Below are 25,905 nucleotides of genomic sequence, written 5' to 3' on the forward strand. Positions count from 1 at the left end.
CAGCATGTGGTGATGATGCACTCACCTTCTCAAGATAATCTCTGTCCTCCACCTGTTGAGACAAAAAAAAAACAGTCAGATCAAACAGAGGGTGAAGTGGAGGCCACGGGGCCAAGGAGACCAACTGAGGGAGGAGGAAGTCCCAAAATCCTCACTACAGCCTGCTCAGCGGTGATTACACGTGTTCCAATCTAGTTTCTACACATGAACGTAAGTAAGAAAAAGCACAAACGTATTCGAATAAACAACGCCATGCAAATAATTAGAACGGGAGGCGTCAAAAATCCTCAAAACAAAACGACACAGTATTCCATTCAACAACAGATCATGTGTTAAAAAAACACTTCAAACAACAGGGCACTTCAGCTGTCACTCCCAGCCTGACTGTCACACACACACACACACACACACACACACACACACGGTAGTTTCCACAGTCAACTCATGACTTAACCTCTGACACAAACACAGCATGCAATCAGCCCTCCTTGCAGGGTGAAGTGCACAAATAGGAACGAAGAGTGGCAAAATTAATAAATAAATAAAGAAAGCAACCAAACAGGAAGTCAGCTCACGTCACAGCCGCGGCCTGCTGCGGCGGCAAAGCGACTCACATCGGGAAAGTCAGGAATAGTAACATCGTCCAGGTCCCGGTGGAGGCCGCCACTACCGGACGCGCTCCTCAAAAAACTGGCAACAGAGCCGCAGTGTTCCTGCGCCGGCCACCAGGGGGCGAAACAGAGCAACAAAGAAACGAAAAACAGAGCAGAGCAACAAGTTTGTTACCTGTGTTCTTCTTTCCCATTATATGTTATTACATCCAATCCCTTAAAAACAATGTACATCACACTTCTCAGTCATGAGTCCTCGTCATACAGCAGTAACTTTATAAATCCAAAAGGGTACAACACACAAGTATTCTGATGTATCAAACTGCTTCTTCAGCCGGTGACTGATGAAGCATCGGTCAACGGCTGAATGGACCGGATAGAATATACATCTGAACACAAAAAAGAATATTTAAAAAAAATAATTGTTTTTTGGGAGATGCCACCATCAGTTAAAACGCACTCTGTTGCTACAGGCTTGTAACAAATGTTCAGCCACTGAACTGTGGCTCGTCTAAAACTGAACTGGACTGATGAACGCACGCATGCATAGTTGTATTCAGGGCATGAATCTCTAAGCATTTTCTTATGCTTCTCAGAGCTTCTATTAATGGCTCACTAGTATAAAAACATGAACCTGTAACGGCTGTGCTGTACAGGTCCACCAGGAAATACCTGCTTGTGCTCTGGCCACGGAACAACATTTGTTTTCGCACACTTCCAAATTGTACAAACCATGTCAAGTCTGAGTCACCATCATGAAGGAACACAGTCTGATCATGTCTGTGTCCAATGGTGTCCTCTTGGCACATAAACAAAATGTTGTCGTGTGAGTTCAGTCATAGACTTGTGTGGTTACAAAGCTAATCTGGGCTGGTGGGATCTAAACCCCGGGGCTGGCAGCAGGGTGGGTGTCTGGGGGGGGGTGGAGGCTCACCACTGGGCTGGCGCGTGCCGAACCGGCCCTGGACGAGGCTCTGGAGCCGGAGCTGCGATAACTAGTGTACTCTAAAGGCTGCAGAGAAAACACACAGTTACCTTTCTGTGTACACCTGGAGACAAACGCAAACAAGCATACAAATGCATGCTTTTAAATATATCTCTCTATTTTATCTCCTCTGTGCAGTGTGTTTGACTTTAAAGTGCTTAAATAAAATGCATCACTATCACCTGCATGCTAACACTAACAGTACTTAAATACATGCTGGAGAGGAATGATTCCAGAATCACAATCTGCTTAAATGTGCATATAAATGACATTTTAACAACGCACACATATTAGAGATTTAAATCCAATTACATTAAAATCCACAGCAACTCCCATGCAAACAAAAAAACAAACATTCAAAATAAGGAGAAGGTCTGGAATGAGAACATAACCAAAGCAACCTTCACACATTTCATTATTTCACGCTCTGAAACCACTGTTCACACCCGGTCTCTCTCAGGTGAGTCAAACCAACAAAGGCCACAATTCCAAGAGAGTCTTACTCGAGAGCTGGAGCCAGAGACTCGCTGTGACCCGCCGCTGAGGCCGTCTTCATACAAGGAGCTCTGCACACGTCACACGTCACACATACAGTGTAAGCAGTACGCTCACACATACAGTAAGCAGTACGCTCACACGTCACACATACAGTGTAACCAGTACACTCACACATACACAGGCCTTTGCTCCTCGGTGGTGAAACACCACGCGCTGCCTTCAGTGCCCGATATGTGGCTCCATTCAAAACCGAAGCGTACAGAGATGTCAACGCTTAGTGAATTTAAAAAGCATTTCATTAGGGGGCCTCGACTTAATGGGAGTGAATGATAACTACAGGTGTTATTTAACACAGTGTGGAAGTTATACTGGGTAAAAGGTGAGGTGGAAATGAATGGAACCAACCCTACGATAGAGCTGCTGGGAGATCTGACTGAGTGACCTGCAGAACTGCAACACAGGACGGAGTCGGAAGTAAGGATGAGGTTTAGAAGGAGGCAGCTTGGAACAGGTTGTAAAAACTTGAGGATGAAGGATTATTTAACTTGATTTATTATGTGTTTCTCCTGTCCCTCTCCACAGAGGGGTCAACGGTCAGCTAGCAGATAACAGAGCAGCTGTGACATTTGAAGTGTTCACAGTGTGTCTTATCTATAGCATTTGCCCCGTGTACAGACCTGGTAACCATTGAAAGTTGAACCTGGGTTTCTGGAAGAGGACAGACCATTGAAGCTGTACAAGTCAGAGGAAGCATAAGAGGCCTGGAAAGAGGAAAGAGGAAGAACGAGTAAGGAGCCAAGAGAAGGAGGCACAACTCTTTGCCCAAAGTAGAATTTGCACCTGACATTCATCTCTGGACGTCATGAGTGTAGCTTGTTTTTAATACGCAGAACAAATAGGAAATCAGCATGCTTGTCAAATGGCTGGACTGACAATGAAAAGATTGTTGCGACCCAGAACTCAACACAGAACTATTTTAAAAAGCTGCCACAGTACTGACTCCACTGGGACATCTCTGGGAAATACAGCACAAAGAGTCCACAACAACGGGGAAGTCTTGTGGAAATCAAATACAGAAAAATAATATTCCTAAGTAATCCACAGAAACACTTGATTAGAAACTGTTAAGCAACGCACTTCATGCCTCAATGAAAATTATACTTCAGTAAAACAATTAACATTGTCACTGGTTGTAAGCTACGGAAGCCCTAAACGGACATGATTCAAACAAGCTTTTTATCTCTCTTAAGAAATATTTATTTGACTTCAGGACATCTCTGACGCTTGATTTAGTGTTTGTAAGTAGTCAGAGATGTCTTCAACCCAAATGTATGTCATTGTCAGGAATCATTCATTTCATTTTGTTTTTCCAGTAACCCAAAAATGTATTCCTCACACAATTTTGTGGTATTTTATCTTTAATTCATAAGGGTCAGAGGCATCATGTGTTTTTACTTCTACTAACTATATTCCGGTTTATCTCATGAATTTGTACCCTGTTAACCGGATGTAGTCACATATGTATCCTTCCACTAACTTCACAGCACTGTCAGCTCGTACTGGGCTGTTTGAATACATTCACAGTGAGATGATTTGACTCGAACATTACAAGTAATACAAGGAAACAACCTTTTGTTGTGAATATTGAATTTTTCAACTTATCTTGAGGTAGTAAAGCTTGTTTTAGTGCTTAAACGTTTTTTATTTTATTATTGCTATATTAAGATCACGACTTAATGTTATCTTGAGAGACAGGATTAAAAAAAAAGAATATTTGAATTATGTCCATTTAGGGCTTCCGTAGTAAGCAGTTAGCAAATCTAAGCAAATCTAAGCAAGCTAAGTAAGCAATCTTAAAACTCGTTTTTTTCAATAAACACAACTTTAGACAATAATAAAAGTGTGCACCAAAGGCCATTAGTGGTATTAGGGGGGAAAAGTCTTGGGTGCAATGCCACCCACCGGCTGCAGGTCTAATCTGGAGGCACGAGAGACCCGGGTGTCATCACTCAGTCTGGAGCTCTGAGGGTCGGGAGCACAGGTGACAATATCAAACAGCATTCTATCTGACAGCACAACACCACCCAGGATCAACTTATTCACACATCACATGCCGTTAGTGGTCTGGAAACTTATGTTATTAAAGCTGGGTTTAAAAAACCTCATAGAGGTGTAGTTGAATAGATATGTCAGAGGTAGAAATAACAAGGTTAAACCAAAGAACCAGGTTATCAAGCCAGGTAGGATTAGCACAAGCCTGCAGAGGCTTTTTGAGTAAAACATTACATCATTTGTGTGGAGGAGCTTCTGTTCTTCCTTCTACAAGGACAACTTTAAGGATGAATGAAAACGTCTTCGCCATTTGTTTGGTTAAGCAGCTCTTCCTTCGTTATTCAATGTTGCCAGTTCTTCATCTCGTTAGAATTCAAACTGACTTTTATCTTATTGCTGCCTTCCATTGGAAAGTCCTGTTCACTCTTTCACATGTTTACATTGTTGTGCACAAACCAGTGGAGGAGCGCAGTCATGTATAATGTAATGGGGTCATTTTGGTCCTCTTCAAGAGATTAATCAAAGATGAAGAAATGTATTGAGATTATTAAATTGGTGAGAATGTCTTCCTCCCTGCACGGTAGCAACCTGTTCGATCCTGTTTCATCTCGGCCACACACACACACACACACACCCAATACCACTCAAAGTTGCCCGGTTTCTGTTATGGCTGTACCCAATGTCTTCTTTTACGTTCAAAGCTTCTATTGAGGTTTTCAAATGAGGCTTTGAATGTATATTTTATGACGTCATCACCCAAAAACTCTGACTTCCGAGTATAAAATGACCTTCCCCATCCATGGGCCAATAGAGTAAGCACACAAGTGTTTCCTTTAACCCCGCCTCCCAGGTCTGGGTCCAGCCAGGAAGGAAAGTTACTCTGGATTCGGCTATAAGTGCATTTTTACAACTTTTAGGACCTAACGATTTAAACAAGGGCTATTCAAGTGTTCAACTGGGAAGTTGATTTACCTCAAAACTATTATCCACTGGTTTACAGATGTCCCTTTCAATGCAAGTCTATGGAGAAAATAAAAGTATTTTGGAGTCTAATGGCATCTCGTGACGGTCCCAGAAGTTGTAGTTACACCGTTAGGCCACTACGTAAAGTTTGCCTAATTACCCAGAGCTCTTCCTGGGGGCTTGGTTTAAACATAATGAACAGACATGCTACACTGTTTCTTTTAGCTCCACCCACTGCAGTTTGCCTCAAAAAAATGTGATTAATTCTACCAAAATCTGTTTTTCAAAGCAAATTACTCTGCACCATGGTGTCAACAGAGGAGTTTGCCCTCGACACAACGCAGTTGTGTCTGGTTTATCACACCAAAAATGAATCAATATAACATCATTTTACAGCTACTCCGCCATAAGGATGAGGGGTGGGCCAACACGCACCGTGAGGTCTAGCCTGGAGGAGCGAGACGCTCGGCTTTCATCACTGAGTCTGGAGCTCTGACAGCAGGACAAAGAGGAGGCTGATGAGTGACAGGTTGTCTAGAAATGTGCAAGCACTCCATCAGTTCAACACACACACAGCTACTAACCCTGCTGGACACAACACTGTAATCATCGCCACAGCCGTTTTTCTGCGAACAAAGAGCACGAGTGACAAACTGTTTCTGTGTGGACCACTTTTGCATTTACAGGATGAATGTTTACATACATCTTTGTCTTTGTGCTTATGTTTCTTCTTTTTCTTTGACTTTTTATTCAAGTCCTTAGGGTGAGAGAAAGAGAGGGAGAACGGTAATGGGTGAAAGCAGGCTATATGTACAATTCTTTTCTCACCTCTCTGAAGAATGGTATATACACAGTAACGACATTGTTATTAGTTACTGTCACTATTAATAGAAAAATCAAAGCAACACACTGCACACACCAGACAGAAAATGCAAAGAGATAGTTTGTATTTTGGACTTTCTGACAGAGAACAGAAGCCGAGATATTTGCTCCCTTCAAGGCCAAGAGTCTCCTTTGACAGAAAAAGTAACTTTACCTTGCAGAGCACAGGAGTAGCTGGTCTTCCGCTGCCTCTATTAGTTGGTTTGTTTGTGTCATTTTGTGAATCTGAACTAACTTAAAAAAACTAAAGTTGGGCAATAACACAATCAAACGAAATCAGAAGCTCCTGTGTCCTGCGATATAATGAATGAAATGGCTGTCTAAAGGCAAGATAAAGGGGTGAAAATATTCTAAATATAGCCAACACTTACAGTGATACAGATTTTTTTGTAGGCGTCAAAATCAGGTTTAGCTGCTGCCCCGTCCACAGCACTATATTGTTTTGCTGTCTCCTAACTCCATCTACTGCAGGCATGTCCAAAGTCCGGCCCGCGGGCCAATCACGGCCCGAGGTCAGATTTTATACGGCCCGCGCCTTCTGTCTTAAAATTATTATTTATGGCCCGCCAGCACAGTCAAAACGGAATGAATAAATCATACAAATTCAACATGCAATTCCTCTTTTCACCTCATGGTGGCAGCACCACTCTGTAACTGTCTGGCTTTTTTTAATTGTCTCTGACCCTTCAACTGTCATGGCTACGGCAAGTAAAATAAGGAAAGTCGATACCGAGGGCCGCCGCTTTCATATTTTTTCACCAAAAAAAAAACCCTCCGTTACAGTTCAGACTTGCTCGGTTAAGGATAACGTCCACTGCATGCGGAACTTTGTTTGTTAACATTCGTCATTATCTCGATTTAGGAGGAAAAAAAACGTAACGCGATGAAACGGTTCAGTTCACGAGGTCACTCGTTAACGTTAAACCGGAACACCGGCGGATCTGCTGGCAGGTTGTTTTTTTTAACTCAAAGTAGAATGAGGATGATTTCGTGGTGACAATAACTTTTAAGACCACGATGATGAGGCCCAGATACTGATGAGATGATGAGGTCAAAGAGCTTCAGGGAGAGGACGCTGTTTGTGTAGCGCAGCTTGATGCAGGGCTGAGATGTGAAGGAGCTGGGCCTGGATAAAGGTAGAGGTCTACTCTAAACAGACGTGAGTACAGCTTCCTGCTGTCGCAGTGTTTTAGAAATATTGATAAGGCAGGGTATGCTAAATGCTGCCTCTGCTCCAAGGAGATGAACTACAGTAACAAGGGCTCACGTGCCCTCTCATCACACTCCCAGACACTGTTCACTGTGATGACCACAGCCAGGGTACTTCCGGTCCCAACAGGGCCCTGAAGTAATGATAGAGAGGGTTAAGGTGCCTGTATCTTCATTTCGGCAGGTTGCTAATGCAGAGGTGTGTATAGATCACAGCTATTACTTTACTCTTCATTCTAATTTAAATAATTGAACTGGATTGAATGCATCCATTCACCCATCCATTTTCCTCCGCTTATCCGGGGTCGGGTCGCGGTGGCAGCAGGCCAAGCAGGCTGACCCAGACTTCCCTCTCGCCCGCAACATTTTCCAGCTCATACTGGGGGATCCCGAGGCGTTCCCAGGCCAGCTGGGAGATATAATCCCTCCAGCATGTTCTGGGTCTTCCCCGGGGTCTCCTCCCAGTTGGGCGTGCCCGGAAAACCTCCAATGGGAGGCGTCCAGGAGGCATCCTAATTAGATGCCCGAACCACCTCAGCTGACTCCTTTCGATGCAAAGGAGTAGCGGCTCAACTCCAAGTTCCCTCCTGATGTCCGAGCTCCTTACCCTATCTCTAAGGCTGAGCCCGGCCACCCTATGGAGGAAACTCATTTCGGCCGCTTGTACCCACGACCTTGTCCTTTCGGTCACGACCCAGAGTTCGTGACCATAGGTGAGGGTAGGAACGTAGACCGACCAGTAAATTGAGAGCTTTGCCTTCCGGCTCAGCTCTCTCTTCACCAAGACGGTCCGGTGCAGCGCCAGCTTTACTGCTGCAGCCGCACCGATCCGCCTGTCGATCTCCCGCTCCATCGTGAACAAGACCCCGAGATACTTAAACTCCTTCACTTGAGGTAGGCACTCCGTCCCCACCTGGAGGGAGCAATCCACCGGTTTCCGGCAGAGCACCATGGCCTCGGATTTGGAGGTGCTAACTCTCATCCCCGCCGATTCACACTCGGCTGCAAACCGCCCCAATGAATGCTGGAGGTCAAGATCCGAGGAGGCCAACAGGACCACATCGTCTGCATATAGCAGAGAGGTGATCCCGAGACCCCCGAACCTGACGTTCTCCACCGCCCGGCTGCGCCTAGAAATCCTGTCCATGAAAGTCACGAACAGGACCGGTGACAAAGGGCAGCCCTGGCGGAGGCCAACACCCACCGGGAACGTGTCTGACTTATTGCTGAGAATTCGGACACAGCTCCTACTGCAGTCGTACAGAGACCGGATAGCCCGTTGTAACGGGTCCGGCACCCCATACTCCCGCAGCACCCCCCACCAGAACCCCCCAGGGACCCGGTCGAAAGCCTTTTCCAAGTCCACAAAACACATGTAGACTGGTTGGGCAAACTCCCAGAACCCCTCCAGTAGTCTTGCGAGGGTGAAGAGCTGGTCCACTGTTCCACGGCCGGGACGGAATCTGCACTGCTCCTCTTGAATCCGAGGTTCGACAAACGGTCGGAGCCTCCTTTCCAGCACCCTGGCATAAGCTTTCCCCGGGAGGCTGAGTAGTGTGATACCCCGATAATTCGAGCACACTCTCCGGTCCCCCTTTTTGAAAATGGGAACCACCACCCCGGTCTGCCAGTCCATGGGCACTGATCCCGACCCCCATGCGACACTGAAGAGGCGTGTCAGCCAAGACAGCCCAACAGTGTCCAGCGCCCTCAGCATCTCAGGGCGGATCTCATCCACCCCCGGCGCCTTGCAAGGAGCTTTTTGACTACCTTAGCGACCTCTGCCAGGGATATGGGTGAGCCCCCCAGGTCTTCAGGCGCTGCCTCCTCTGCAGAGGACATGTTGGTCGGGTTTAGGAGTTCCTCAAAGTGTTCTTTCCACCGCCCGACGATGTCCCCCGTCCGGGTCAACAGTTCCCCCCCCCCCTGCTGAGAACAGCCTGGGGTAGGCCCTGCTTTCCCTTCCTGAGCCGTCGGATGGTTTGCCAGAACCTCCTTGAGGCCAACCGAAAGTCCTTCTCCATGGCCTCCCCGAACTCCTCCCATGCCCGAGTTTTAGCACACGCGACCACCGCAGCTGCAGTCCTTCTGGCCTCCCGGTACCTCTCAGCTGCTTCAGGAGACCCCTGGGCCAGACAGGCCCTGAAGGCCTCCTTCTTCAGCTTGACGGCTTCCCTCACCTCCGGTGTCCACCACCGGGTTCTCGGGTTGCCGCCACGACAGGCACCGATGACCTTCCGGCCACAGCTCCTAGCGGCCGCGTCCACAATAGAGGCTTTGAACATGGTCCATTCGGATTCCATGTTCCCAACCTCCCTCGGGATGTGTGAGAAGTTCTTCCGGAGGTGGGAGTTAAAGACCTCCTGGACAGGGTCCTCCGCCAGACGTTCCCAGTTCACCCTCACTATACGTTTGGGCTTGCCGGGTCTTTCCAACCGGTTCCCCTGCCATCTGATCCAACTCACCACCAGGTGGTGATCAGTTGACAGCTCTGCTCCTCTCTTCACCCGAGTGTCCAAGACATACGGCCGCAGATCAGATGATACGATTACAAAGTCGATCATTGATCTCCGGCCTAAGGTGTTCTGGTACCAGGTACACTTATGAACCACCTTATGTTCGAACATGGTGTTCGTTATGGCCAAACCATGGCTAGCACAGAAGTCCAATAACGAAAGACCAGTCTGGTTCAGATCGGGCAAGCCGTTCCTCCCAATCACCCCCCGCCAGGTTTCTCCGTCATTGCCCACGTGCGCGTTGAAGTCCCCCAGGAGAACTATGGAGTCGGCAGGCGGCGCCCTTTCCAGGACCCCTCCCACCGACTCCAAGAAGGCCGGATACTCTGAACTGCTGTTTGGTGCATAAGCACAAACCACAGTCAGAGCCTTGCTCCCCGCAACCCGTAGGCGCATGGAGGCGACCCTCTCGTTCTCTGGGGAGAACTCCAACACAGCGGCGCTCAGCCGGGGGCTCGTGAGTATCCCCACTCCCGCCCGGCGCCTCTCACCTTGGGCAACTCCGGAAAAGGACAAAGTCCAACCCTTCTCCAGGAGCTTGGTTCCAGAGCCAGTACTGTGTGTGGAGGTGAGTCCAACTATATCTAGCTGGTATCGCTCCACCTCCTGCACCAGCTCCGGCTCTTTCCCCGCTAGTGAGGTGACGTTCCACGTCCCTAGAGCTAGTCTATGCTGCCAGCGATCGGCTCGCCCAGGCCTCCGGCCTGACCTGCCGCCCGGTCTGCATTGCACCCGACCCCGATGCTTGTCCCTGCGGGTGGTGGGTCCACAGGGTGGGATTGAATGCATATTATTTGCAAATAGAAGATGATTATTATTACTGTATTAACTTCCACTGTTACTGTAAAGCTGTTAGAATTGTGGCCTATCTTCTATTTGCAAATAAAACAATTTAAAAAAAAAAGGATTGAATGCATATTATTTGCAAATAGAAGATAGGCCACAATTCTAAAAGCTTTACAGTAACAGTGGAAGTTAATACAGTAACGGGGTTCAATGAAAACTAATCACTTTATTTGTACAGGAGATGGTTCTCGCTACTCTTGCTATCTTTGTTTTTAAATGACAAACTTTTGAAAATGAGACCTCGTTCTCAATGGATTTTGTCTACATAAAAGGTTAATAATAATAATAGATTGAAAAAACTATCCAGCTGTTCAACCAGAGCTGAAATACTGATTAATAACTGAATAATAAATTAGTTTTTTGCTTGAAGTAAATGTCTTATCACTGAATTTTCTTGCTACATTTTAAAGATCATATTTAAAATAAAATTATCCCTGCTGTGTCATTGAAAATATAATTATTAAATAATAGTGTATGTATAGGCAACTTGTATTGTTTAAAATAATGTCAGCAGGGACTGTTAGCCCTTGGGCAACTTCACATTATCAAATCTGGCCCTCTTTTAAAAAAGTTTGGACACCCCTGATCTACTGTCAGTAACACACTGACTATGGAGAAGTACCTCATAGAAACCCACTTCAAAACACTGATTCAGCTAGTAAACTCACTGAGCCCAATACCCTGGATCTCCTACGCCCATGAGAATGATTAATGAAAAGAATTTTTCCACATTACATAGCGCAGAAAAAATGACGCTTAACATTTTGAGACATAACTGAGCCTTAAATAGTGCGCACAGTGTTTTGGTTGGAGCATGATAGCGCTATGGCACACAGTGTTCCTTTGGTCAAAATCAAACCTAACTGACTCCAAGGTAGTCAATGTCCCTGCACAACAGCAAGAACAAGCACATGACCGAACATAATCACTTGATGGGATTACATGAAACGTAGTGAGTTAGTCCACATTCATGGGTCGATTCCTCCATATTGCCACATTGCATTAGTTCACCAAATGTTCCTCTACAATCTCAAAATATAAATGTAGAATCCTTAAAGAAACTTTCATCTTGCAAACAAGACAGAATATAAAACTCAAATCCATCTAATTCACTCCATGAAGTGAGCACACAAACATGCTTTGTATTATAAAGAGAGATGTATCATCACAAGGATAAGGCTGATTTACTCCATGCGTTGAGGTCTCAAATAAAACTGTTAGTCAAAAAACGACTCATTCCCACCACAAGTCTTCAACCCTTACCCCTCCACCATAAGCCCCAACTGCATCAAGATCAGACTGTGCAAAAGACACATCATCATCAACATCATCAACATGTGCCACCTTGTTAAGTTACCGAAGACAGACACAAGGTCCATCTTGGTTATTGAAAAAGGTGTTTGATAATCATTCAAATAAAAAGGAGCGATGAAGAATGTCTGGATTTTGAATGCGTGTGCTGTTTGAGTGATACTGACCCTGACGCTGCCCCGGCTTCCCACTGACACCCGCTCATCGTCGTCCGAGAGCTGTGTGAGAGAGTGAGAGATTGAAATGGATGGTTAGGGGTTTGGATCTGTGTGTGTGATCTGCATCAACAATGACAGTGAACAGTAGATTATGACAGGACGTGTCTCCCTGCAACGACACATGGTTTGTTCATCTGTTGAGTATTTTATGTGACCTTTGTTTTAATTAATATGAGGAAAAAAGTCATTAACAGAAATTCTCTTGTGGAAAACCAAAGCAAAAACAATAAATAAAAAGTCGAAGAAAACATGAAAAATCACATTTGAAAATGACTTCAGGGCTTTGCTACAGTACATTCTAAAAGCTGGTGAGGATTGACCATTAGTGTCGCTAGCTTAGGCTAGTAGCTAAGGCCGAGTGTCCATATAGCACCATAGGGCGCTGGGGACACCAGAGATGTTTAACTAGAAGCGCTCGGAGCGGCTGCACATATAAGTCGCAGCAAACTAAAAGATAAAAGCTGGTGAGGAGCTTGGACACACAAGTACAAAATACTATATAGAGAAATGTACCTGTACATAGAAGATCCAGAATTTCTCTTTTATTCAGCAGTTTCTCATTTGAACAAAACCTTTTTTATTCTAAATATTAATTATAATAATGTTTTGGACCACATTATTTAAATCCATTTATGAATTATTATTATTAATCTATTAAGCTGAGGCCAACATTTGATACTGGGTTTCATGAATTTCATTCAACTTTTTTCCAAGTGGTGGAGGACAAGGTTACAGAGGAAAGGCATGAGGAGAAGGAAACAGAGGGGGGGCTACAAACCGTTTGTATCTGTGAAGAACGTGAGTATCTCTCACTGTCCTCCTGGATGGGGGGGGGGGGGGGGGGGGGGCACATGGAGAAGAGAGGAGAGGAGGTGAAGGGTGCCAAGGAGGAGAGAGAGATGTCAAAGATCAATGAGACAGATGCATGAGGGAGGGAGAGGCACTGAATGACTGATCCCAGTGGTGACCACATGTTTGCATTCCCGCCAATAAGATTTTACATTTCAAAGTCACTGACAATTTCTGTTTTTATTTAATTTTAGGATCTCGATATTGTGATATAGTTTACTGCAATTATTTTGGGCAGTCATTCATCAGATGGTAGACATTTGGCCGAATGAACACATGTAGACAAAATTGGGCACCAGGTTACATCTTTAAGCTTTTTGGTTCATTTGAACACTTTTGTACAATTCCTGCAATAAACAAATCCAGATGCCTTTTCCAGACATGCATGTTCTTAAAACAAACCACTCTCTGAGCCAGTAATCCAGCCGACCAACCACTGAGGCACTCATGCAGAAACACAGTCACCTCAAGTTGCAACATACAGTAAATTAATTACTTTAGTGAACAACAACAACAGAAAAAACACTCTGCAGTTAGTCAGATTACAAGGCACACACACTGAGTATCCTCATTGCTGGGTTGGAAGCTCTGATGTCTGGGACGAGTCAACCGCAGTGACTAAAGTGATGAATTCAACACAGTAAATCCTCATGCAGTCTCACACCAAAGGGGCAGATGGTCAGGCTGATTCAAAGCCAAACGGGCACCCTGCTCCTTTGAATAAGTGGATTATCATTAATGGCCAAGCTTTGATTCTTTATAATCTGTTATTTTCTAAAAAGGCTCAACAGGAATTATCTGGAGTTCAAAAGCAGACTCTGCACGCTGCAAAAGCCTCTACAGACAGAAACATCAGCGTCACAGAAACACATGCACAGTGTTTAGTGTCGTTAGTGTCGTCACCACAGCACAGAAACTCTGTACCATCCACTGTTCAATATCTCCCCATTTGCTGTCCGCTCGGTCGTCTAATTTGGTGTCCAAGCCATAATATTTCTAAGAAGAGACGGGAAATGAGGACAAGAAAAAAGAAAAAACAGGAAAGAGAACACAGGTAACAGACTTCCATTATTTTCTTGGGCACAATTTGAAGCCCAGGATAATCGCACAACCATGCTCAAAAGAAATGAGGTGGAAACCAGCAAGAGGAGGCCTACCTTCTGCACCTGAAAGATCTACGCCGATGAGAGGTAGAGGACAAAGATTGGAGGGTATCAAATCATGAAAACAGGGACAAAGAAAAGAAAAGAAACCAGCATCAAAGATGAGATGAGAAGACAGAAATTCAAACTTTAAAGAATGGCAGTCAGCTTTGTGACAGATAGCATGCAGGGGGGGGTACAGAGGCAGGTTTCTGCTAATGAGAGGTAACCCGCTGCACACCAGGGCCACAGCTGAGGACCGATGAGACTGGGTTACAGGGCAGGATCCCATGGTTCCTTTAGGTTCCCATGACTACAGATCTGAGTCTTGTGACAAACAGCTGGCCTCTCATACATCCTGGTACCGAAGACTTTAAGAACCAAAATGAGCCGCAGAATCCAAATTTGTGAAGATGTAACAAAAATGAACACAGACGCATTTGCCATTATATTTCTTTATGAGGATTCTGAAGGCGTCGCATGACTACAGAACCCATATGCTGCCTTGTATGGATTGCTGAGATACACATAGTGGTTAATATCACTAAATCTTTATACGATCAGTGAAACAAGCATTATACTTCTCACTGTATTTAACGATTAAGCATTAAGTTGTGTCTGCAGCATGGACTTAAACTATTGTGTTACACAAGAAATGTGGACTGCAGATCAACAAAAGGAGTCTACGAGCTGAGATCACTTTCAAATAAAGAGATTATTAACAACCAGAACCCCAATATTCTTCTTAGATTGCCCATTAAAGGAACAGTTTGTCATCCTTGCTAAATCCCGCCTGCTGTGTATTTCTATTGGCCAAGTCAGCCCAGCCAATCAATAGTTTGCAGCAGACGCAAATCGTATCCCTTTTCAGTTGTTCATGAGCAGTGTAGTCGAGCTAAAACATACTGTTGGGCGTCCACGAAACTGTAAATGAAGACACTCAATACCCATGAAATAATAATGCACAAAACACTATAAAAGGTTTAAAGTAAAACAATCACATTGTAATTACAAAAGTAGAAACCATGAACCGCATCCCAAGAGTCAGGTTACATTAATTGGGTTGCAGATTATATAATCTTGGCAAATAAATGATTTATTGGAGAGGGACCTAATGTTACAGTGTGGCCAAAAGTATGAGTACGATTTACAAAATGTAGGTTGTATGTGTTTCTGTGATTTGCATGGTCTATATATTTTTTTGTAAAAAACATTTGAAAAATGAACACCAGAAAACATGGCTATTAAAAGCACAGGGAGCACGAGACCTGCTGTTGTATAAAGCGGGTATATAAAAAGGGGGTGTTTTTTAAAAAGCTCCTTAGCTTGAGAGGGGTCATGCTGAGGTGTGGCTCAGCCGGTCTTAAGTGGACGTCAATGAGGGGGAGAGAGGGGCCCTTACTGGCATAATGTTGATGACACTGTCCCCTTGATAAGAGTCTTCAACCAGCTCAGGTTAGGGTCTGGTGGAGGGGGAGGACTTTCAGTTGTTTACAACAACAATTTCAGGTGTTCACGCATCTCCATGGGACACCTTTCATCCTTTGAGTCATCGTGTTTCACTATTAGAGGGCACCCTACAACTCAGGCATTACACTAGAGAGGAGGTCTGTAGATTAAAATGCACTAACTATGATAAAGTTCTAATTGTGGTAAATTTGCTGTCCTGATAACAATGTTTAAGAACTCTGGCTAAAGGATTGAGTCGTTTAATAGAAGTAGAGCTGTCACAGAGCCTACTCACAACAAGGGCCACACCCCTGATCTGGTCCTTTCACGTGGTGCCTCATTGGACAACTTATGCCGTGTTCACACCAAACGCGGCGCGAACGCACCATTACGATGCAGAGATGTCAGTGTGTTATTCCAAACACACCATCTGTATAGTTTTCCTCATCAGTACTTGAGCAGCGATACTGTATCCTCTCGTTTCTGTCAACCTTTCCCACAATGGATAAATCAAAAGGAATTAAGACAGGAAGGCCAGTTTATCACCGTGTCAGTGAATCACCAAGTTAAACTTAAATAAATGACATTAAATAACAGTCTGAACTGCTGTAATTAAATATGCCACAGCTCCTTCCGTCAATGAAACGAACCTCGTTAGATAACATAAAAAGAGCACTGCCTCTTTGCCTGCCCCCCCCTCCTCCTCACTGCTGCACCTCATCGGTTCAGTACTTTAATCCAGATTTACTACCACTGTCTCCCTTGTGTGCTTGCCCAATACATGGATTGGCTGCTTTGTATTTCTGACTCTCCGCTGACCTCTGCGTCTTCGGCATCACTTCAGCAACAACAGCATTCCTAGGTGATCAATGGGAGTCTGAATTTATAGCTCCGGTTGAGATGACAGTTCACGGCCCAACGCTGCCGACCTCTGCATTGCAGCAGGCTCAAAGAAAACGTGCTTCACCTCGTCTAGTCATCAAAACAAAGTCCTCCTCACTTACAAGCAGGTGACATTGAGTTGTAAAGGTCAGTATTATTTCTAAAGTGCCTTACCATGAATGGTGATACATTACTTTGTCACATGTGCAAGAATAATGTAATGCACCAATTTCACTGAATTATTAAAGAAAACCTGCCTGCCACCTGCCTTGATAGTGAACACAGATTAATGCAGAGTAACTTCCTGTGCTACATGAGCTCTGAGTACCTAACGCTCTCCGTTTCGACCTTTTGATGCCAAAAAAGATGCCAGAGAAGCATAAAGTGGTAAATAAAGATCTAGTGCAAACCAGAACGGCAACTGACTGGAGGGATCTTGTCTGCTTACTCATCTCCAATTACGAGTCTGGACACCCAATTAGCAAGTGAGCCGCGAGTTACACAATCGGATGCATGTTCGCGGCCATTCTGCTCAACTCACCGAGCTCTCATTCTTGTTCGGAGGGGTTCTCGGGCGCCCGGTGAGGGCGGCCCTCAGCCCCCTCCCTGCAAGCCGACGTCCGGCCGTCCTGCTGCCCTCAGGGTGCCAGGAAAGGTTGCATCCTCCGGCAGTCAGCAGGTAAGACCACGGCCGGTCATGTAGGCAGGATTATAACGGACGAAGCCCAGAGATTTGAGCTCAGACCAACGGAGGCAACCACAAGGTTCTCGTTTGCTGCTACGCGGACAGTAATCCACCGTTAAATCTCGTCTTCAGTGAGTGAGAAAACGTCCAAAAGTCCCGAAGGTGGTTGTGAGAGCGGCGGCCCATTGCTCAAGTCAGCAACACAGCAACAACAACCGCTCCACCAGGCTGGACCGAGGAACACACACCCTGCTAAGCTACTTTGTAACTCGGCTAAAGGGTTTAAGGGACTCACAAACGCCCACACACACACACACTCAGCTTAACAATGCGTATGGCTGGTGTGTGTGTGTGTGTGTGTGTGTGTGTGTGTGTGTGTGTGTGTGTGTGTGTGTGTGTGTGTGTGTACACGTAGATTGTTGCTGTTGGGGCTCACAGTGTTTTGATTGCTGAATAATTGAGGGCTGCTGGAATGCTTATTATCCCAGTATACCTTAATGGGAAAAGGGTTCGCTATAATTATGAGCAACAAATCTATTTTGTAAAATAGTTCAGAGGGATGTAAAGTGGTCATTGTTTAAGGAAAGAGAGAGTAGGGTTGGGCAATGTGACAAAATATGTTTATATTTTGAGATGATAGAAATTGGTCAATTGTCTGGGATTTTCTTTATGGTTTGAAACTGGGGTGCAGTAGCTTACCCTTTGATTATCTCTAATGCTGTACACCCATGGGTAGGATTTCTTTATGGCGTGAGTTACATTTTCTTTTTTTACAAAAATGTGACAAAGTACCTTTATTATTCCAGGTATATAATTCACAAGATTTGCCAAAAACGGACATTCCCATCTGAGCATTTTATCTGTTATCAATTTCAAGCATTATATTCTCTGACTTGAGAAGGTCTATGAGGACTATGAGGGCAAAGGCCACCAGGGTTACATGTAAATACAGTTTAAGTGGTCTTAACCTCCAGATCATCGCTGTACAGCCATAAGCAACCTTTAAGTGTTACATTTTGACAGGTGTGTGTATGGGATTACACCAGGCTAAGAAAAGTGAGCTAGGAAAAGCACAACTCCCCATGCTGCAGTTAAGAGGAGCTAAACCAGAGGAAGAGAAACTCAAGTAACACTCCACTGACCTGCAGTCCAAACACACAAGTCTCTGCTCTGCACCTGTTTCAGAACAAATCAGAATGTAGTGCCGGGGCCAACACTGGCACTGGAGGTGCTGGTCTCAGAGGGTGCAAACTAGAGTTTTAAGATGTCTTTGGTCTTTCTACTTCACTATGACGCAATAAATATTGGTACATGGAATACCTCTTGTGCACAACAGGCCCTTTTGATTAAGGCCGAGTTATTCCTGGAGGGAATCACCCAATCAGAGGCCTCCAGGTATCAACTGCAGAGGCTACAGATGTCCCAAGAGGCAGAGCTACGCTAAAAGAACCACGATAAAAACCAACCGCGTCTGTGACATTTTGTCGATATTTAAAACTGTCCTTCCAGACGTGTATATTACAGATAACAGAATGTAAATAACTGTTGCACTGTGGTTTAGATTAAGAATCAGTTAAAACATGAAGGTTAAACAACAGAGTAGCAGGTGTGACAGTGTGCTTTTGGTTTTTCGTCCCCACAACCTCTTGTCATTTCAAGAACAGATCCAAGCAAATGTGTGACTTGACAAGTTTCCATAAAAAGCCTTGGAAGTTATTTGTTATTTGGCCTGATTTGAAGTGGAAAAGGTTTAAACCCTTCCCGAGAGAGGAATTAGTGAGCCTCTTTGAGGACTTTCATCGCATTGCTTTGGCTGGCCGTGAGCTAAACTTCACAGCGGGAAGCTACACTGTAAAGAAAGCATCCACGTTTACTGCCACTTAACTTCTTTATTACTTGTTTAATGTTTCCAAAACCAATGGATTCTTGTGACTAAGACATAAGAATATTTAATGTGTTGTTGTATAGTTTGACACATTGCTTTAACACAAATACAATTTTATCAGGACAGTGTTTTGGAATGAGATGAGCTGCACAAGTGACATCTTATCATCTATATTCCAGATGTTTTGCATCATTTTAAGAAACATTCAATGTTCATATGGCCTCTAAGAATCAGTCAATGGTTCATTTTGGGTTTTGCAAATTCCTTTTTTACAGTGTAATAGTTATTTTGATGAAGGTTATGACATTTGAGAACAGAAGTGATTTATAGGGGGGTGGGTGTTTTATCAATTCATCCTGAATCACTTTCTACATAATGCGTTTCTTTCCATTTTCTGCCCTTTCTATGAACAACAACTAGAAAATCCCTGGTGGTTCTCTGTATACACCTCTGACCCATAACCCCCCGGGATTTAAGAGTATCAGCTTAAGAGTGTAAAGCACTGTTGGCAGGAAATGCTTTAGGTCTGAACTGCCAACAACAAAGTACCAACAAGACTGACAGAATCCTTTTGTTTTTCTAGGGTCATGGATTATCAAGTTATGTGATACATATTACATAACATGACAGTCATTTAGCAGACGCTTTTATCCAAAGTGACTTACAATTCAGATTCTATTCATACACCATAGGCACAGCTACGGGAGCAATTTTGGGGTTAAGTGTCTTGCTCAAGGACACCTCGGCATGCGACTTGCGGAGCCAGAGCCGGGGATCAAACCCCCGATCCTCTGATTGAAGGACGGCCCTGCTCTTCACTTAGCCACAGTCGCCTCATGGATTCATGGATAGAACTCTTCAAACCAACATATGCCACCAGGCCGTATAGCGGGCCGTGAGGCCCTTCGCAGTTACAGTTGTAAATGTGAGAGTGTGTCTGGACTCGTACCTCTTTCTGCTGTCGCTCCAGCTCCTTCATGCGGATCTCTCTGGCCTCTGCTCTTGCTGCCCTCTTGGCTGCCAGCCTGGCCTCAGCCTGAGCGCCAAACGGAGAAAGAAATAGAAACAGAGAGAGAAAATAGAAAAAAACAACAGAAAAAGAGAAGTAAGATAGCTGCCAATTTAGCTGGACTAAAGTGGCACACATCTACAAATGCTGAACGCGTGTGACCAGAGGTCCAGTTCCTCGACAGAGTTCTTAATAGACATGTGAAGTTTTGTGGTTTAATGGTTGGGAAGTGAATGCGCCATACGTTTCAGCAACTGTCACAGTCTGAAGAGTAAATGGACCCTTAAACTAAAGTTGTAGGGTTCATTGAATCAGTAAAGATAATCAGAAAATAGACTCAACACTGCAGTATGTGGCAGTAGACTGGACTACCAGTGTTGTAGCAGTGTCTATAAACACAGAATATCACGTGTCCTTTGAACTGTGAACAGATGTAGTGGACTGTATTTAGAAGTATACAGCCTTGTGGGAATGTAAAGACTAATGCAGACATGCAGTCACAACGATGTGTAAATGTGCGCATGTATTTCAATTTCTGTATTTGAAGGCATTCCCTCTGCTCCACTCAGCACTGGGGCAAGAGCAGGGCCTTCTCCTTAAAAGGACCTCTGTGAGAGCACGTACGCTGTATGACGGTGCGCTACACAGACTGTGTGTGTGAGCGTTTCCTTCCTCTAGCTTTGTGGCCGACACTCTGCGGTTGCAGTCTGTTTGCCTCTGGGCGGGGTCGCTGCAATCCCTCCAACCAGCGCACTAATGCATTTCCCCAATGTCAGTCATTGTGACCAAGTAACAGGAAAACACCAAGAAAAGAGTCGGTATTGAATACTATCCCTGTCTCACTGCACAGCCATGTCAAGACAAAAAAAAGACAAAGTAAAACATGTCTGGTTCCAGTAACTAAAGGAATCGTATCTATCTCCAGGACACAACCAGATGAATCCATATTCAACTCTCTTTCTGTCATTTGTACTTCTTGCAGTATGTGGCTGTATGTCCTAACATTGTCCTGTATTGATCTTCACCACTTTACTGGTTGGGAGACTTGAAACTAGAGATTGAGATCATAAACTCATGTTTACAATGTTTACTGAGGTAATAAATCAAGAGAGAAGTAGAGTCATTTTCTCATAGAATTCTATACAATCGGACTTCTTTTTTGCAACTGGAGGAGTCGCCCCCTTCTGGTCAGTAGTGAGAATGCACGTTTTAAGACCCTTCCGCATTGGTTTCACTGGTCAGAACTTTATCACTTCTTTATAAAAAACAAATACATGTCTTTGTTCCTTATGACACATTCTAAAATGCAATTGTATTTGTATTTGATGCAAATGTCGTATTATTATATTATTAAATATATTAAATTATAATATAGTTTAAAAAGTTTAACATTTGATTATATGTTAGTATGTGAGTGATGTCACAATGTGTTTGACTAGCAGTGCTGTTTGCTCTCTCTGCTGTGTATTGTGGCATGCTGCCCGGATTCATTCCCACAGAACATCCATACTATGTCACTCGATGGCGGTGTATGTTGTCTATGCTGTGAGACGTAGTACCTCCACTGCATGTTCCCCAGCTTTATATTCACTCAACTGCCCCTAATGTAGGTAGTCACCACGCAAAAGAAATGGCAATATTGTCATAGAATATGACTTATCACAAAGCGACTGCACTGTCATGGTTGCTGCTTTGCCCTGTCCGCATCCTGTGTCACTTCACAATGCAATATGGTGCAACCTACAGAGGTCAGTGCAGCAATGCTTGTTCTCCGTAAACTAAGCGTGTACGCTCTTGAAGTTATAGATGCAGGATTGAAGTTACGAGCTCTGAAGTTTGCAGACTTCCATAATGTCCATCGGCTTGAATCAGCTCTTGAAGGGGTTCAGCATTGGAGAGATGGGCGACGGACGCCTAAAATGTTGGAACAGCAGGCTTGTTGCTGCATCAGTAGAGATGCTTTTTACCCTGCAGAAAGCTGTGTGTGTGCTAAACACCTGCTCAAGTTTGTGAATGGGTACCAAGACATCTATTTAAAAAAGAGAATGTTGTCCTCAGTAAACACTCACTATTACTAATCAAGATTCATCTGAGCGATGAGGGAGGTATTCCAGAAATAGCCCTTACTGATTGCCGTTCCCCCCTGTCGCTCACTCACTGACTGACCTTAAACGGCATTTCCTCTCAGTCAATGATTGCCCATTGTCCTTGGGATTCTTAACATTTGTGCCTGTTTCAGAGGCACACAACGCCTGTACCTGTGCTGACGCATCTCCACTGGAGCATACAGGGTCTCTCTCTTAAACCACATTATATCTTACATGACCCTTGGGGTTGACAAAGTTGCAGCGTCAGAGGAGCACCATGACATCAGTCTTTTGGCCTCCAGCAGCATAAATACAGCTCTTAAAAACCTCCGCTAACATGGCCACTTTGCTCTCAGGAGGACAGAGCACTGATTCTCACGAACTCCAGCTAACAAGCTCAGGGGTCAAGAACGTTCACTCTTTTTTGCATTTGTCATGAACATTAACTTGTACATGACCTATTGACTTCATTTGAATTAAGGGCAAGAGAAACAAAGTAAAGACATGTTACTTGACATCAATCGGTTTGAGTTGGAAATAATTGGCAAATATGTAAAGAGCCGTTTTAAATGTAGGTGTCAGATGGGTGGGTGCTAGAGTACCACACACAATACAACACAATACAATAAGTGCCAGGACATGCAGACAATCATATCATACTGGCTAAGACTTTCCTGTGAATGAAAACTTACTTGACACTCTTTGAATTGTCCGGATGCAGTAAACCCCACCCAACAACAGCAAGCGGATCAGGAAAAAAACCAACAACTAAGAGTTATTTCCAAGCCTATTACTCATTTTGTTTCTCACATTCTGCCATCACCTCTTCTGTAATCCTCTGTTTAAAGGGTGACATGACTTACAATATGGCTGAGAGAAGACTCAGAAAACAACACAAACACATTGTAGAAATGTAGGCTGCTCTGAGTACAATATGGATTCTTATAACAGCAGTCAACTTATTTGGACCGGGTACAGTTCTATCAAATATCTCTATGTACTCTTAACTCTCAGGGCGAATTAAAGAGAGACAATTGATTCAGAATCGATGCAGCATCTGATCGGCTCCTCCAGCCTAATTAGAGACCACCAAGCAAACTATTTAGAACAAACCTCAGCTGATAACGATCGTTAATCGGAGCACCCCGTGACCTGATCCAAATGAGACAATATGCTTCAGCAAAGCCAACAGAAAATAAAATAAAAGGGCAGGACATTTACGCCACAAAACAAAAACATGTGGATGGATATAGCGCTTCGAAATGCTGTGTTCTTTGAGTCAACGGAACATTGGAGTAAAGGGAACGGGCCTTTTTATCGTAAAAATGAACCGGTTAGTTACCGGTTAAAGGGTGTTGGACTGTGAAAAGCAAAAGTAACCGAAACTGACCCCTAATCCCAACACATATATTATGTTTTGAGATGGACAATACATTATACACTACATTCAACTTATTTATTCTTATTCATGCCAGATACAGCATTACTGGTGCAAAATAAATCTAAAACCAGTTAAAAGGGAAAAGTGAGCATTCAGACTTTCCTGCCTCCTATAAATCATGTGCAAAGTTGTGTTCCTGCCATTTTGTAAACCGTCAGTCTCTGAACTGGTAGTTCCAGTACTAAATGTGTGAGAGTAGCAGCACAGCAAAACCCTCTTACAACTGAGAGGTGTGAAAGATTTCATCATCTAGACCTTACTGTGTACCATTTTTATTGGGTGAGACTGCTGCATATGCTTAAAAAAAAAAAAAAGGGACACGGGTTCATTTTTGACATCATTGAACCCCCGACTACTTTAAAAAACAAAACAGGCTTACTAGAAAACAACTGTTTCTCTGAAAACAACACTTGTTATAACAGTCACTTCCATGTACAAAATGATCTTTAACAGTAACTGTGAGCAGTTGTATATCATCTGAGAAGCTAAAATTGTGAGAGAATGTCAACAGAGTAAAGTGTCGAGTCAGCATTCTTCTCCATGGTTGATCACTTACCGGACGCCACCCAAGTTGTTGTGGAGTTTAAAACAAATGCTTAAAACCAATGCCGGGACGAATACTGTGCAAACATTGTGTTCCTTAAAAACTATTAGTTTGACATTTGTTTAAAATTCTTTCACAAAAGTACCTTCTTGTAGTTATCAAAATAAACCATTATGTCAGTCAGTGTGAGTGAGTGGAATCCTGGATCATCCGAGTGTCCACACATGTTGTTCCTACGAGTGTGTACTGTAGGTGCCTCTAGTCACAAAGATGCATCTAAATGGGCCAAAAGACAGAATCCCACATCATCCTTCCTCCTCCTGTGCAGCTATTTATACTGACCTACATGCTCTCCGTTTCTATCAGAACTGCTCTAATTCACCACTATTTCAACAGGGTGACTGTCCTCTGAGAGCAAATGAGCTAGTTCATTACAAAAATGGATGCTCTCACAAGATCGGGCATAACCTTTGAAATGTTAAATGCTGACAAAAGAAGAAAAGAACTTTAGGGGGAGGCTAATTTAAACCATATTGTGTAAAGGTGGATTATGTAACACAGTGAGTGCCCTCCTTACTTGTAGTCCTGACTTGCTTTTTTATCAAGCAAGAGCTATGTTATGAAGCCAAAATGACATGTCAAACTATAGTTCACATTTCAAAATTGTAAAGATGTTTTCCTTCAAGATGGTCAATTTAAAAAATATAACAGTGTCGTACTTCCTTAAAGTTACTATATGAAGAGCTTAAAATGTTCTGAAAACAAAACCTCATGCAATTAAATGATTAAACTGGTGCAGAAATTCTACACTTATTGGTTTAAAATGGCACTTTTCAGCCACACATATAGTGTGTGTGACTACAAAGAACAGACCTATCGGCCTGGCTTCTGTCGACCTGAACCCTTATGTCTACTGACAATCTATGGGGGCGTCCTGTCTTCACGTCCCTCCAGAACTACATGCCAGTCTGGTGCGACTCATTTCTCCAGTGAGCTGAATTCCCACGGCCCGAGCCAGCCTTCATCAACCAAAATGGCCGGGTAGTTTAATGACCGCGGGCGCTGACAGGCAGGACAAAGACAGCACACAGAAATGACTGATTTCTGACCAGCTAAGAGGTTTGACTGAGTTTCAAATGAGGTGGGACTATTGAGTGGATACAAACAGTTTGCCTGTTATCCAGTTAAAGGTTATGATGACTAACTGGAAAAAAAACACTTGTTTCCTCTTTGCAAAACCTTATAAAGCACCCAGATGTTGCTTAAAAGGGAGAGTGGCTGCTACAAGGCTCAGCTCTTTAACACTATTAAAGCCACAGACATGAGTCAACTGAACGGACGTCTTTTACTCACAAAGGGCAGAGGATGATACATTAAGCCTTTGTTTCCAAACCCTTACGAACTCTCTTGCTCACAGAGAAAAGTACAGACACCAACCATGAAAAACCACTTGGTTCATGCAAATGGTGAAGTTCAATTATGTGAACATCGTCAACGACCAACAGGTGTGCTCTCTCCAGCACCAAACAGGAAGCAGCAAACCGGGTAGACGAGGAAAGGACTCGTGGAGTCTCAAGAACGTGAACCAGTCTTGTTTCTCTTGGAACGCGAAAAAGGAGGAGAAGCTGCCCCACATTCTGCGGTGTCGTCCCTTTATATATTTTTAGGTGTTTTTCAGTCCAAGCCACTGCACACACAAGGGCAGCGGTTTTTATAAATGTACATTTCGACATGGAGCAGGATGAGAAATAATCTAAAAAGAAAACTAGTTGTAGTCTTGCCAATAGTGACCCTGCAAGATCCCCAGTCTATGCAAAATCTTACGACATATAATATAATAA

General features: G+C 44.0%; 1 protein-coding gene across 8 annotated transcripts in view; it reads right to left on the bottom strand.

The window, feature by feature from the left end:
- lrrfip1a (leucine rich repeat (in FLII) interacting protein 1a) overlaps positions 1-25,905 on the bottom strand; it is a 53,918-nt gene that overhangs the window by 15,544 nt on the left and 12,469 nt on the right. For 4 of the 8 annotated variants that reach the window (XM_079170439.1, XM_079170436.1, XM_079170434.1 and 1 more), the window contains 15 exons: positions 19,933-20,019; positions 14,098-14,115; positions 13,865-13,936; positions 12,870-12,911; positions 12,041-12,091; positions 11,826-11,861; positions 5,813-5,866; positions 5,694-5,735; positions 5,545-5,601; positions 4,057-4,116; positions 2,772-2,855; positions 2,100-2,162; positions 1,546-1,623; positions 615-713; positions 26-52 (listed from right to left, as the gene is read on the bottom strand). In XM_079170439.1, coding sequence (XP_079026565.1) covers positions 26-52; positions 615-713; positions 1,546-1,623; positions 2,100-2,162; positions 2,772-2,855; positions 4,057-4,116; positions 5,545-5,601; positions 5,694-5,735; positions 5,813-5,866; positions 11,826-11,861; positions 12,041-12,091; positions 12,870-12,911; positions 13,865-13,936; positions 14,098-14,115; positions 19,933-20,019 — 870 coding nt within the window. The remainder of the gene's footprint in view (positions 1-25; positions 53-614; positions 714-1,545; positions 1,624-2,099; positions 2,163-2,771; positions 2,856-4,056; positions 4,117-5,544; positions 5,602-5,693; positions 5,736-5,812; positions 5,867-11,825; positions 11,862-12,040; positions 12,092-12,869; positions 12,912-13,864; positions 13,937-14,097; positions 14,116-19,932; positions 20,020-25,905) is intronic. The other 4 variants (XM_079170433.1, XM_079170435.1, XM_079170437.1 and 1 more) reach the window with 4 other exon arrangements.

Source organism: Pholis gunnellus (assembly GCF_910591455.1).
Source record: "Pholis gunnellus genome assembly, chromosome: 12".
In the NCBI taxonomy this organism is placed as follows: Eukaryota; Metazoa; Chordata; class Actinopteri; order Perciformes; family Pholidae; genus Pholis; species Pholis gunnellus.